This window comes from Heptranchias perlo, chromosome 11, assembly GCF_035084215.1.
Source record: "Heptranchias perlo isolate sHepPer1 chromosome 11, sHepPer1.hap1, whole genome shotgun sequence".
NCBI lineage: Eukaryota > Metazoa > Chordata > Chondrichthyes > Hexanchiformes > Hexanchidae > Heptranchias > Heptranchias perlo.
Window position 1 is genome coordinate 3,771,056 of NC_090335.1, and position 12,488 is coordinate 3,783,543.

At 43.2% G+C, this 12,488-nt stretch overlaps 1 protein-coding gene and 1 long non-coding RNA gene across 7 annotated transcripts in view; one reads left to right on the forward strand and one right to left on the reverse strand.

The window, feature by feature from the left end:
* The window catches only part of LOC137327050 (MAP7 domain-containing protein 2-like), a 223,939-nt gene that overhangs the window by 88,984 nt on the left and 122,467 nt on the right, over positions 1 to 12,488 (reverse strand). For all 5 annotated transcript variants that reach the window (XM_067992442.1, XM_067992441.1, XM_067992440.1 and 2 more), the window contains one exon: positions 801 to 915. In XM_067992442.1, coding sequence (XP_067848543.1) covers positions 801 to 915 — 115 coding nt within the window. The remainder of the gene's footprint in view (positions 1 to 800; positions 916 to 12,488) is intronic.
* The window catches only part of LOC137327052 (uncharacterized), a 111,937-nt gene that overhangs the window by 18,674 nt on the left and 80,775 nt on the right, over positions 1 to 12,488 (forward strand). For both annotated transcript variants that reach the window (XR_010964343.1, XR_010964344.1), the window contains exons 2-3: positions 8,522 to 8,632; positions 10,222 to 10,303. This is a non-coding gene — a long non-coding RNA (uncharacterized lncRNA). The remainder of the gene's footprint in view (positions 1 to 8,521; positions 8,633 to 10,221; positions 10,304 to 12,488) is intronic.

A 12,488-nucleotide genomic window follows, 5' to 3' on the forward strand; every position in this document is an offset into this window, starting at 1 on the left:
CTTTCAGGCACAGATTCAGGAACATTACTCCAAGGAAATGGGAAACTGACCTATTTTTGTAACAGAAATACTGCACAGCGTTCTGCACCAGCACTCAGAGTTTTACAGCATGCGATGGCTTTCATTTACAAGCTCGAACTGCGTCTAATTCTTATTAGATTGGAAGTCAACTTGTGCACACGCTGACCATAATTCCCTTCATGTTATTCCGGTGCATTTTAACACAATCAATGATTAATTGCTTCAGAAATGCAGTCTTTGTACAGGGCGGGCCTATAGAAAAAGGCTCAAAAATTCATCCTGCTATAAAAAGACTCCTGAGGGAGATGCAACTTTAATAATTTACTGAAACTCTGAAGAACCATTTTAATATATCCAGCCCATATGGTCAAATGCGATGAATTCAGCATTATTGTCAGTTATCTGAGAGCCAGGTATTTTCTGCGTTTAATGCGAACCCCTAGTTTTTTTTTTCTTTCATTGCACCGAGGCTTGATTTAAATAAAAGCAACATTTCCAACAGAGTGCGTGATAAAGCTGAATGTTATGCCATGAGTCAAGAAAAGAGGTCAACATGGAAATAAACAGAACGGAGAGGGGAGGAAAGAAACACACAGTAACAAATTTCTACTTTATCAAACCGAGCAGCCTGCTCTGCTTTCTGAAAACAACTGCTGCACAGATGTACAAAATCCTCAAGTGGTATTACAGTGCAGAGGCTCTCTCCCTCTCTCTCACAGAAGAAGCACACACTCGTATTGTTTTAGAAGCTGCAATGCAGTCTGTGCCCTTTCACTCACCATCTCTGGTTCCGGTCCCTGCAGTTGCTGCTCCTCCCCACGACCATCTCTTCTGCCGTTGTTCTAACTGCTGGCTACGTTCTAAAGTGCGTCGCATCATGGCTTCGTGACGCTCCTAGCATCGCATGAAACAGACAAACAACAACAACACCTCCAAAGTCAGTGGCCTCACAATGCACCTTTGCTAGATGTGCACGCTGCTAGACAGCTCTGTCTAGCCAAAATTCAGAATTCGCTATTAGAAAATTATTAGTCAAAGGCAACGGTCTATTTGCATTCAATTGGTAAAAGCAGCTGGCTTAACGCAGATTTACACAAAACACACAGCAAAGACATACCATCATAAACCTCCAACAACGGCACCATAGCCAAGAGAAAGGCAGGCAGCGCAGGATGCTGAACTACTATGCAAATAGCACTTTACATCACCATCAGCACCTGCTCTCATAGGTCTGAATATCATTGGAGATTCTGACTTCATCTGTCTATGAATAATGCTCAACAAGCATTAACTGCAGGGCGATGTAGAGAACTTAGTGCAGGGAATCAATAGCTGAATCACTGTGCAGGATCCTTAGCATAAATGCTAGCCAAACTGGCCAGACAGTGGACATCCATTACAGACTGTGGCTTCGCACTGGCATATAATCTTGCTGCATTTTCCAATAAAGACAAGCACAGGAAATAATCTGAAACATTTGGATGTTCATAAATCAACTTTTTAAAGACGCAGTAATCTATTCTTAATCTTACCAAGTATCGTTTAAAGGTTAAGAGTTATCCCATTTGACAGTCACCTTGAACATTTGAAGGTGATTTGATTCAACAGTGGATACTACAGAAGCATGAATTTTTACTTCTATCTACAGCAGGTAGGGTGTGTCCAAGTGGTGTGGCAATGCTGCGATGTGATCAGAGAATGTTCATATACTGAGACACCAATTCATGCATTGAATGAGATCCCCTCCATAACCCAATCTGATGCGGCTCCCTAAATGAGGGGGTTTTCAGACCCAGCTCCTTGGACTCTAAGAGAATCAAGGGATATGGTGATCTGGTGGGAAAGTGGAGTTGAGGTTGAAGATCAGCCATGATCTGATTGAATGGTGGAGCAGGCTCGAGGGGCCGAATGACCTACTCCTGCTCCTATTTCTTATTTCCTTAACAGCCTGTTCCAAAAACCTCCACTGCTTTTCAATCTCACAAGGCAGGTCACTGAGGAAAACATAGACTGCAGACGTTTTCATTCACTACAGCATCAATTTCTTCAATGTGGTTTTTAGGGAGTATGTTATTTTAGTGACTTGTAATCCAGAGGCCTGGACTAATAATCCAGAGAACGTGAGTTCAAATTCCACCATAACAGTTTGAGAATTTGAATTCAGTTTAAAAATCTGGTCATAAAAAGCTGGTATCAGTAAAAGTGACCATGAAACTGTCGGATTGTCGTAAAAACCCAACTGGTTTACCAATATCCTTTAGGGAAGGTAACCTGCCGTCCTTACCCGGTCTGGCCTATATTGGCAACCAAAGGTATTAAGGGATATGGGCCAAAGGCAGGTATATGGAGCTAGATCACAGATCAGCCATGATCTTATCAAATGGTGGAGCAGGCATGAGGGGCTGAATGGCCTACTCCTGTTCCTATGTTCCTATATGCCAGGGATCGTTGCCTTGAATGTTGGCCTTGCCAGCGACGCCCACATCCGGAGAGTGAATTTTTTTTTAAAAGACCTGAAGCCACTGAGCATATCAGATACATTGAGGTAGAAGGCAACAGCTGCCCATCAGGATTGCAATTTAAAAAAACACTCCTTATGCGTTACATCCAGCACAATCTTACATAATTGGCAGATACACTTCACCATACTGTGACATAACAAATAGCCATAAATGACACTGAGGCAAACACACCCAAATACAAAGCAGGACTCACGTTCTTCCTGTTTGTATGGATACTGGAATTGGAGAATGACATATAGACAAATACAGACATGTAACAGAATTTGTGCTGTATGTCTGACATCATTAATGATTGGGCAAGCAACGAGTGTCGATAAACTTACTGCATGTGGGGTCGGTGCATGGTTTTACATCTATGTTTTATGACTAGGGACAATCATTGTATTTTATTAAATATAAATACTGTTACACAGAAATTGCAACATGGAAACAGGCCATTTGGCCCAACCAGTCTGTGCTGGTGTTCATCCTCCACACCAACATGTACCCTCTCTGTTCCCATATCCCTTATCCCTTCTCCTTTAACCACCCATCGAAATGTTGACATGGTCTCTGCTTCAATCACTAACCCTGGTGGTGCATTCCACAACCTCACAACCCAACTGTCCAACACTTCACCTAACTTTTCTATCTTGATCACTGGAGTTCATCAAAATTCTTAATCTTGTCTATCAAAAACTATCATTTTGCAATCTGAAATCAGAGGGTTCTATTTATTAAGGAACAATACTTGTGAGGAGCATCAAGATAACTCAAATTTACACTGGTGTGCAGCAAACCATGATGGGTACAAACAGGGGGAGAAGATCAATGGAGAATACAGCAGTGATTGGACCAACTTGCAGATTTGGGGCTGTTACTTTCACCTATGATTGTAAAGAGCCATTTTGAGAGCCGCTACAGCCATTTCACTGAGTTTATTGGTGGCGGGAAGACCAAAGGTCATTTCAATGAGTTCATTGGTGGCGGGAAGACCAAAGGTCATTTCTCTGAGCCACTGACTATTTCAAGTGTGATCTGAAAGTGAGCACAGAATTCAGAAGCAAATTAGATTCTAATGAAAAATCTGGATTAGGTTACCTCTGGGGAGCTACTGACATCACAAAAAGAAAGACTTGCATTTATTCAGCATGTTTCACGGCCCCAGGAAGTACTTTTGAAGTGCAGTATTGTTGTAATGTAGGAAATGCAGCAGCCAATTTCACACACAGCAAGGTCCCACAAACAGCAATGTGATAATGACCAAATAATCTGTTTTAGTGATATTGGTTGAGGGGTAAATATTGGCCAGAATACCGGGGAGAACTCCAATGCTCTTCTTCAAATAGTGCCAGGGGATCTTTTACGTCCACCTGAGAGGGCAGACGGGGCCTCGGTTCAACGTCTAATCCAAGAGGCGGCACCTCTGACAGTGCAGCACTCCCTCAGCACTGCACTGGAGTGTCAGACTGGATTATAGGCTTAAGTCTCCAGAGCGAGGACTTGAACCCAGGACCTTCTGCCTCAGAGGTGGGAGTGCTACTACTGAGCCACGGCATCATGATTCTTTGATTCTATTTGAAGAGGAGCAGGCCTGGCCAATATTTATCCCTTAAAAAAGATTATCTGGTCATTATAACATTGCTGTTTGTGGGAGCTTGCTGTGTGCAAATTGGGTGCTGCGTTTCCTACATTACTTCACTGGCTGTAAGTTGCATTTGGATGTCCTAACAATGTGAAAGGCGCTATATAAAGGCAAGTTCTTTCTTTTGAATAGCTCTTTGATTCAGCTTCTCTATCTTTCATAAGATTCTATGATTCTATAATTCTATATTGCCTTAAAATAAAAATAAGACATGCTGGAAATAAATAGCAGATAAGTCAGAATCAGAAAACTTCTGAAGGAGTGTCCAGTCTGAAATATTAACCAGCTGTTTATTTCCAACATTTTTAAAATGTATGCATCGGATATGAGAATCGCTGACAAGACCGGCATTTATTATCCATCTCCAGTTGCCATGTACAACAAAAGAAAAGGGACTTGCTAGTCTACATTTGAGGGCAGTTAAGAGTCAACCACGTTGGCGTGGGACTGGAGTCACATATAGGCCCAGACCGGGTAAGGACGGCAGGTTTCCTTCCCTGAAGGACATTAGTGAACCAGTTGGGTTTTTACTCACACCATCTTTTTATTTTGAGATTATTTTTAAAGTGAACGGTGGGATTGTGAACTCACATTCCCTGGATTATTAGTCCAGGCCTCTGGTTTACCAGTCCAGTATCATAACCACTATTTTTTAAGCCAATAAATTTACAGCTTTCAGAGTTTTTTTTTATTGTCACCTTCATAACTCAATTATCCCACATTATCCCTTTAGTTCCAGTCCCTGCTCCATCAGGCTCACTTCACCCCTCCCATCAAAACTCCTGCCTTTCAGTTTTTAAAATTTCAATTTCTCTGATAACATCTGCATCAGAATGTTAAGGGCCATAAATACGAATTAGTCTTTAATAAATCCAACAAGGAAGCCAGGAGAAGCATCTTTACCCAAAGAGTGGTGAGAATGTGGAACTTGCCACCGCAAGGAGTAGTTGAGGCGATTAGCATAGACGCATCTAAGGGGAAGCTCGATAAACACATGAGGGAGAAAGGAATAGAAGGATATGCTGATAGGGTGAGATGAAGTAGGGAGGGAGGAGGCTCGTGTGGAGCATAAACACTGGCACGGACCTGTGGGGCCGAATGGCCTGTTTCTGTGCTGTAGATTCTATGTAATTCTATGTAATAGAATCAGCTGGGCCTCTACATCTCTGGAATCATGTTAGGGATCTTCCTTATTAAAAACACACTACAACAATTGAAAACTGCAAGGTTTGACTTAACTCAAAGACCATCTGCTCAGAACAACGGCACAAAATCTGATCTGGCAAATTCGTTGGTTCAGCTTCTGATTTCATCAGCTGGGTAAATGTTCCTCTCAGGTGGTTGTTTCTCGCGATCTCACTCGGTACTTTTCATTCTCTACATCCTCTATCTACCGAGTACTGATTTATTGCTCTTTTTGGAATAACTTGAGCCAATCAGTAAGTGCGACTCCCTGCATGATTCTTTCTGAGCATGTGCATTATTTCATGTTTCAGAATGGTCCTCTCGCTGCAAGCAATGAATTGCGTATCTCTCGCTGGTACAGGCTATCTGAGTCCCTTTATTTTACTGCATGATCTGAGAACCAGCTGGAGAATAAAATTTAATAGCTTTTGTTCAGATAAAGTTTCACATTTAAGCTATTAGTAAGGGCTCAGTTTACACTTCAGAGTCTGTGTGACAGAGAGAGTCGTTCAGACAGTAATTATGAACACCTGTACCTTTTTCTCTTGATGGTTAGAAATCTAAACAACCATCGTTCACAGAAAATGTATTTTTCCTCAATGGAGTGTCAAATTATGTCTTTACTCACTGTATAAAAATATTTCAATTCGTTTTCCCAAAATGAACTGGAAGATGAATTTACAAAGCTTTTTTGGCACTGAATTTTCACATGAAAGTTGTTAATTTTTTTTTACTTCAGGAAGAGAATTTAACTCAGAGGATGTACCAGGAGAGAGAGGGAGAGAGATACACAGACAGGGAAACGTAGAACCCCTGTAATCTCTTATGTTTACTTAGAATCCTGAAACAGTAATGATAAAGGAAATAAAAGGAAGAAGTTATATTTCTATAGCACCTTTTACAACCTCAGGACGTCCCAAAGCGCTTTACAGCCAATTAAATAATTTTCAAGTGTAGCCACTGTTGTAATGTAGGAAACGTGGCAGCCAATTTGCGCACAGCAAGATCCCACAAACAGCAATGAGATAATGAGCAGATAATCTGTTTAAGTGATGTTGATTGAAGGATAAATATTGGCCGGGACACTGGGAGAACTCTTCTTCGAAAAGAGCCGTGGGATCTTTTAAATCCTCCCGAGAGGGCAGTCAGAGTCTCTGTTTAACCCCTTGTCTGAAAGACGGCACCTCCAACAGTGCAGCATTCCCTTAGTAGCGCACAGGAGTGTCAGCCTAAATTATGTGCTTATCATAGAATCATAGAAAGTTATGGCATAGAAGGAGGCCATTCGGCCCATTGTGTCCGTGCCGGCCGAAAAGAGCCATCCCGCTTAATCCCACTTTCCAGCATTTGGTCCCTAGCCCTGCAGGTTACTGCACTTCAAGTGCACATCCAGGTACTTTTTAAACGAGTTGAGGGTTTCTGCCTCTCCCACCCTTTCAGGCAGTGAGTTCTAGACCCCCACCACCCTCTGGGTGAAAAAATTTCTCCTCAGCTCCCCTCTAATCCTTCTACCAATTACTTTAAATCTATGCCCCTGGTCACTGACCCCTCTGCTAAGGGAAATAGGTCCTTCCTGACCACTCTATCTAGTCCCGTCATAATTTTATATACCTCAATTAAATCGCCCCTCAGCCTCCTCTGTTCCAAAGAAAACAACCCCAGCCTATCCTATCTTTATTCATAGCTAAAATACTCCAGCCCTGGCAACATCCTCGGAAATCTCCTCTGTACCCTTTCTGGTGCAATCACATCTTTCCTGTAATGTGGTGACCAGAACTGTACGCAGTACTCAAGCTGTATTTTATACAGTTCTGGCATTACCCCCCTGCTCTTATATTCTATGCCTCGGCTAATAAAGGAGTGTCCTGTATGCCTTTTTAACCACCTTACCTACCTGTCCTGCATTAGGGTTAGGGTTAGGGATAGGGATCTGTGGATATGCACTCCAAGGTCCCTCTGTTCCTCTACACCTCTCAGTATCCTCCCATTTATTCTGTATTCCTTTGCCTTGTTTGCCCTCCCCAAATGCATTACCTCACACTTCTCTGGATTGAATTCCATTTGCCACTTTTCTGCCCACCTGACCAGTCCATTGATATCTTCGTGCAGTCTACAGCATTCCTTCTGACTATCAACCACATGGCCAATTTTTGTATCATCTGCAAATTTCTTGATCAAGCCCCCCACAATCAAGTCCAAATCATTAATATATACCACAAAAAGCAAGGGACCTAGCACTGAGCCCTGCGGGACCCCACTGGAAACAGCCTTCCAGTCACAAAAACACCCGTCAACCATTACCGTTTGCTTCCTGCCACTGAGCCAGTTTTGGATCCAACTTACCACTTTCCCTTAGATCCCATGGGCTTTTACCTTTTTGACCAGTCTGCCACGTGGGACCTTGTCAAAAGCCTTGCTAAAATCCATGTAGACTACATCAAACGCGTTACCCTCATTGACCCTCCTTGTTACCTGCTCAAAAAATTCAATCAAGTTAGTCAAGACTCTAATTTGCCCACCACCGAGGTTAGACTGACTGGCCTATAATTACTCGGTCTATCTCTTTCTCCCTTTTAAACAATGGTACAACGTTAGCAGTCCTCCAATCCTCCAGCACCACATCTGTAGCCAGGGAGAATTGGAAAATGATGGTCAGAGCTTCCACTATGTCCTCCCTTATAGTAACATAGGAGCATGAGTAGGCCATTCAGCCCTTCGAGCCTGTTCCATCATTCAATTAGATCATGGTGGATCTGCACCTTAACTCCATTTACCTGCTTTTGCTCCCTAACCCTTAATACCATTGCCTAACAAAAATCTATCAATCTCTGTTTTGAAATTTTCAATTGACCCCCAGCTTCAACAGCTTTTTTGGGGGCAAGAGTTCCAGATTCCCACTCCCCTGTATGTGTGGAAGTGCATCCTGACATTACCCCTGAACGGCCTAGCTCTAATTTTAAGATTATATCCCCTCCACCTTGATTTCCCACCAGAGGAAATTATTTCTCTATCAAATCCCTTCATCGTTTTAAATACCTCGATTAGATCACACCTCAATATTCTAAACTCAAGGGAATACAAGCTGAGTTAATGAACGAAAACACTATTTATTTTCAAAGATCCAAAGAGCACTTGTCTCTGTGCCAATCTCTCATGATTTGTTTTCCAGATTCTCCCCCTGGAGGTGATGTCAGTCTCCCACGTTCAACCCCCGATTGGTGGAACCAGGCTACGCAATGCGAACCAATCCTGGGTTGGTTTACTGGAATGCTTCGATGAGGTAAATAAATGAGTGGACAAGGGTCATCCAGTGGATACATTTATTCAAAATTCATTTAATAAAAGTCTGATCATGAAGTTAAAGTGCGGTGACACATTTTGTTAGGAAGAATGAGGAGAGGCAATATAAACTAAATGGTACAATTTTAAAGGGGGTGCAGGAACAGAGAGACCTGGGGGTGTATGTACACAAATCTTTGAAGGTGGCAGGACAATTTGAGAATACTGTTAAAAAAGCATATGGGACCCTGGGCTTTATAAATAGAGGCATAGAGTACAAAAGCAAGGAAGTTATGCTAAACCTTTATAAAACACTGGTTAGACCTCAGCTGAAATATTGTGTTCAATTCTGGGCACCACACTTTAGGAAGGATGTTAAGGCCTTAGAGAGGGTGCAGAAGAGATTTACTAGAATGGTGCCAGGGATGAGGGACTTCAGTTATTTGGAGAGGCTCGAAAAGCTTATTCTCCTTAGGTCAAAGAAAGTTAAGTGGAGATTTAATGGAGGTGTTCAAAATTCTGAGGGGTTTTGATCAGGAGAAATTGTTTCCAGTGGCAGAAGGGTCGTCAACCAGAGGACACAGATTTAAGGTGATCGGCAAAAGAACCAGAGGCAAGATGAGGTGACTTTTTTTTTTACGCAGCGAGTTGTTCTGATCTGGAATGCGTTGCCTGAGAGGGTGTTGGAAGCAGATTCAATAGTAACTTTCAAAAGGGAGTTGGATAAATACTTGAAGGGGAACAATTTGCAGGGCTATGGGGAAAGAGCAGGGAGTGGGACTAATAGAATAGGTCTTTCAAAGAGCCAGCACAGGCACGATGGGCTGAATGTCCTTCTTCTATGCTGTATCATTCTATGATTCTATCAATAGTAAAACTGGATGGATGGATTGAAAACTGGTTAGCCCTGTATCAATCCCAAATTATTCCCACTGCCCCACTCTCTCCCCATGGTCCTGTATCAATCCCAAACTAATCCCTCTGCCCCGCTCTCTCCCCATGGTCCTGTATCAATCCCAAACTAATCCCACTGCCCCACTCTCTCCCCATGGTCCTTTATCAATCCCAAACTAATCCCACTGCCCCACTCTCTCCCCATAACCCTGTATCAATCCCAAACTAATCCCACTGCCCCACTCTCTCCCCATAGCCCTGTATCAATCCCAAACTAATCCCACTGCCCCACTCTCTCCCCATAACCCTGTATCAATACCAAACTAATCCCACTGCCCCACTCTCTCCCCATAGCCCTGTATCAATCCCAAACTAATCCCTCTGCTCCACTCTCTCCCCATAGCCCTGTATCAATCCCAAACTAATCCCTCTGCTCCACTCTCTCCCCATAGCCCTGTATCAATCCCAAACTAATCCCACTGCCCCACTCTCTCCCCATAGCCCTGTATCAATCCCAAACTAATCCCACTGCCCCACTCTCTCCCCATAGTCCTGTATCAATCCCAAACTAATCCCACTGCCCCGCTCTCTCCCCATAGCCCTGTATCAATCCTAAACTAATCCCACTGCCCCACTCTCTCCCCATAGCCCTGTATCAAAACTAATTCTATTTCTTATGTTCTTATGTACCCCAAGGTGCATTTTCAAACCAATATTGAAAAAACACGTAGGACTGAATCATGTGTCCTGACCATATGAATGACTACAAATCTACAAGGTAAGTAGAGAGAGAAAGGATTTGTATTTCTACAGTGCTTTTCACAATCTCAGGACGTTCCAAAGCACTTTACAGCCAATTAAGTACTTTTGAAGCGTAGTCACTGTTGTAATGTAGGAAACTGGGGGCCAATTTGAGTACAAATAGAAATGAGATAAATGGCCAGATAATTAGTTTTAGTGACACTGGTTGAGGGATAAATATTGGCCAGGACACCGGGGAGAATTCTCCTGCTCTTCTTCGAAATAGTGTCATGGGATCTTTTACATCCACCCAAGAGGGCAGACGGGGCCTTGGTTTAACATCTCATCCGAAAGACGGCACCTCGGATAGCGCAGCACTCCCTCAGTACTGCACTGGGAGTGTCAGCCTGGATTATGAGCTTATGTCTCTGGGGTGGGGCTTGAACCCACAATCTGCTGACTTAGAGGCGAGAGAGCTACCACGGAGCCAAATATGGCTAAAAACCATCATCACAAATAAAAGAACAATTTTAGAATACATCAAATATTGTAGAATGCTTGTATTTAAAAAAAAAATAAGGGTTTGCAAAAATTAAAGCAGCTGTGTTGCCGCAGACCTGCCTTATTCACACTGCAATGCTGGCGAGGCATGCTGGTACCAATACTTGGTATGTTTCCCAGCCGAAAGTAAAAGCCCATTGGATAATAGCTGTAAAGAGCAATAATCAATAGACTTCTCCCATGCGTCTTTTCCAGTTTCATGATTTACTGGGTCTCTTTCTAGGCATCAGTCCAGTATTAGTATTGTATTGTATAGATTTCTGCAAAGGTCCAATTGCTTCGTGTTTAATATGCTTGTAATTCTATGAACATGACTTCCAGGCAACGGTGAAGCAATTCAGTGAAAACACTTCATCATTCGAGCTGCTGTCTTGCACCAACATTGTTGCAGGGCACGATTTGGATACCAAGAACGCCAGGCAGTAAACAATTCAACATACACAGGATCCTTTCTAAAGGCCGAGCGCTGCATCAGTCAGTTCTGATAATTGTTGCATTTCCCTTGCCTAGCTGATTAATTCTCCCCAGGGATAGCACAATGGCTCAGAGCAGTAATGTACTGTGTCATGGAAAGCGCAGATAAAAGCTTTTCAGTATCATTTCCCAGTCTGAGCCACGACACTGGGGAAGGAACTTGTTACAGTAACGTGTAACTGCCAGTCAGTTCCCTATTTCCCAGGGCGGTTTACCACAGGTTGAAATGGCCCCTTCTGGCAGCTGTTTAAAGCACACCCTTGGTAAAGGCCTGGAAATAGGATTCCATTCCCCACCTCTTGGTGTCGGCCTTGGCTCAGCAGAGGACAACCTCTCTTGTCTGTTCTGTGATCTAGGTTAGGGTCACGTCTCAGCTGGAGCTGGGTCAGTGGGAGGGAACCTCTCCTCCGTGGGGCAGGTAGGCACAAGCGTGACTATGGGGGGCATCTCTGCCTGGCCCATGTGACTGGAAACTCAGTCGCCCACCTATTACTGTGCAGAGGAGGGGAGGGGAGGGGATGGGATAGAATGGGATGGGATGGGGGTCGTGTGTGACACAGGCCTCCCTAACCCCAGCCATGTCCTCCTCAGCCTTCTTTATAAGTATAAATTGTACAAAAAAATATAATGAATCACTTTTCTCATGGCAGGGAGGGGGGTGTCCACTTCTGCCCTGTGGAGGGTCAACACATTTGTTGTACCAGCCTTCAGAGAAACTCTGAGCCCAGCTCATGGGAACTCCCGGTCTAGCTATTCACAACCTCTCTCAATGATTTGGATGAGGGGACCAAATGTAATATTTCCAAGTTTGCTGATGACACAAAACTGGGTGGAAATGTGAGTTGTGAGGAGGATGCAAAGAGGCTTCAAGGGGATATAGTCAGGCTAAGTGAGTGGGCAAGGACATGGCAGATGGAATATAATGTGGAAAAATGTGAAGTTACCCACTTTGGTAGGAAAAACAAAAATGTAGAGCATTTTTTAAATGGTGAGAGATTGAGAAATGTTGATGTTCAAAGGGACCTGGGTGTCCTTGTACATGAGTCACTGAAAGCTAACATTTGTGGTGGGTAAAATTTTGGAGTCTATTATTAAGGAGACAGTAGCGGAACATTTGGATGAACATAATTTAATAGGACAAAGTCAGCATGGCTTTATGAAGGGGAAGTCATGTCTGACAAATTTGC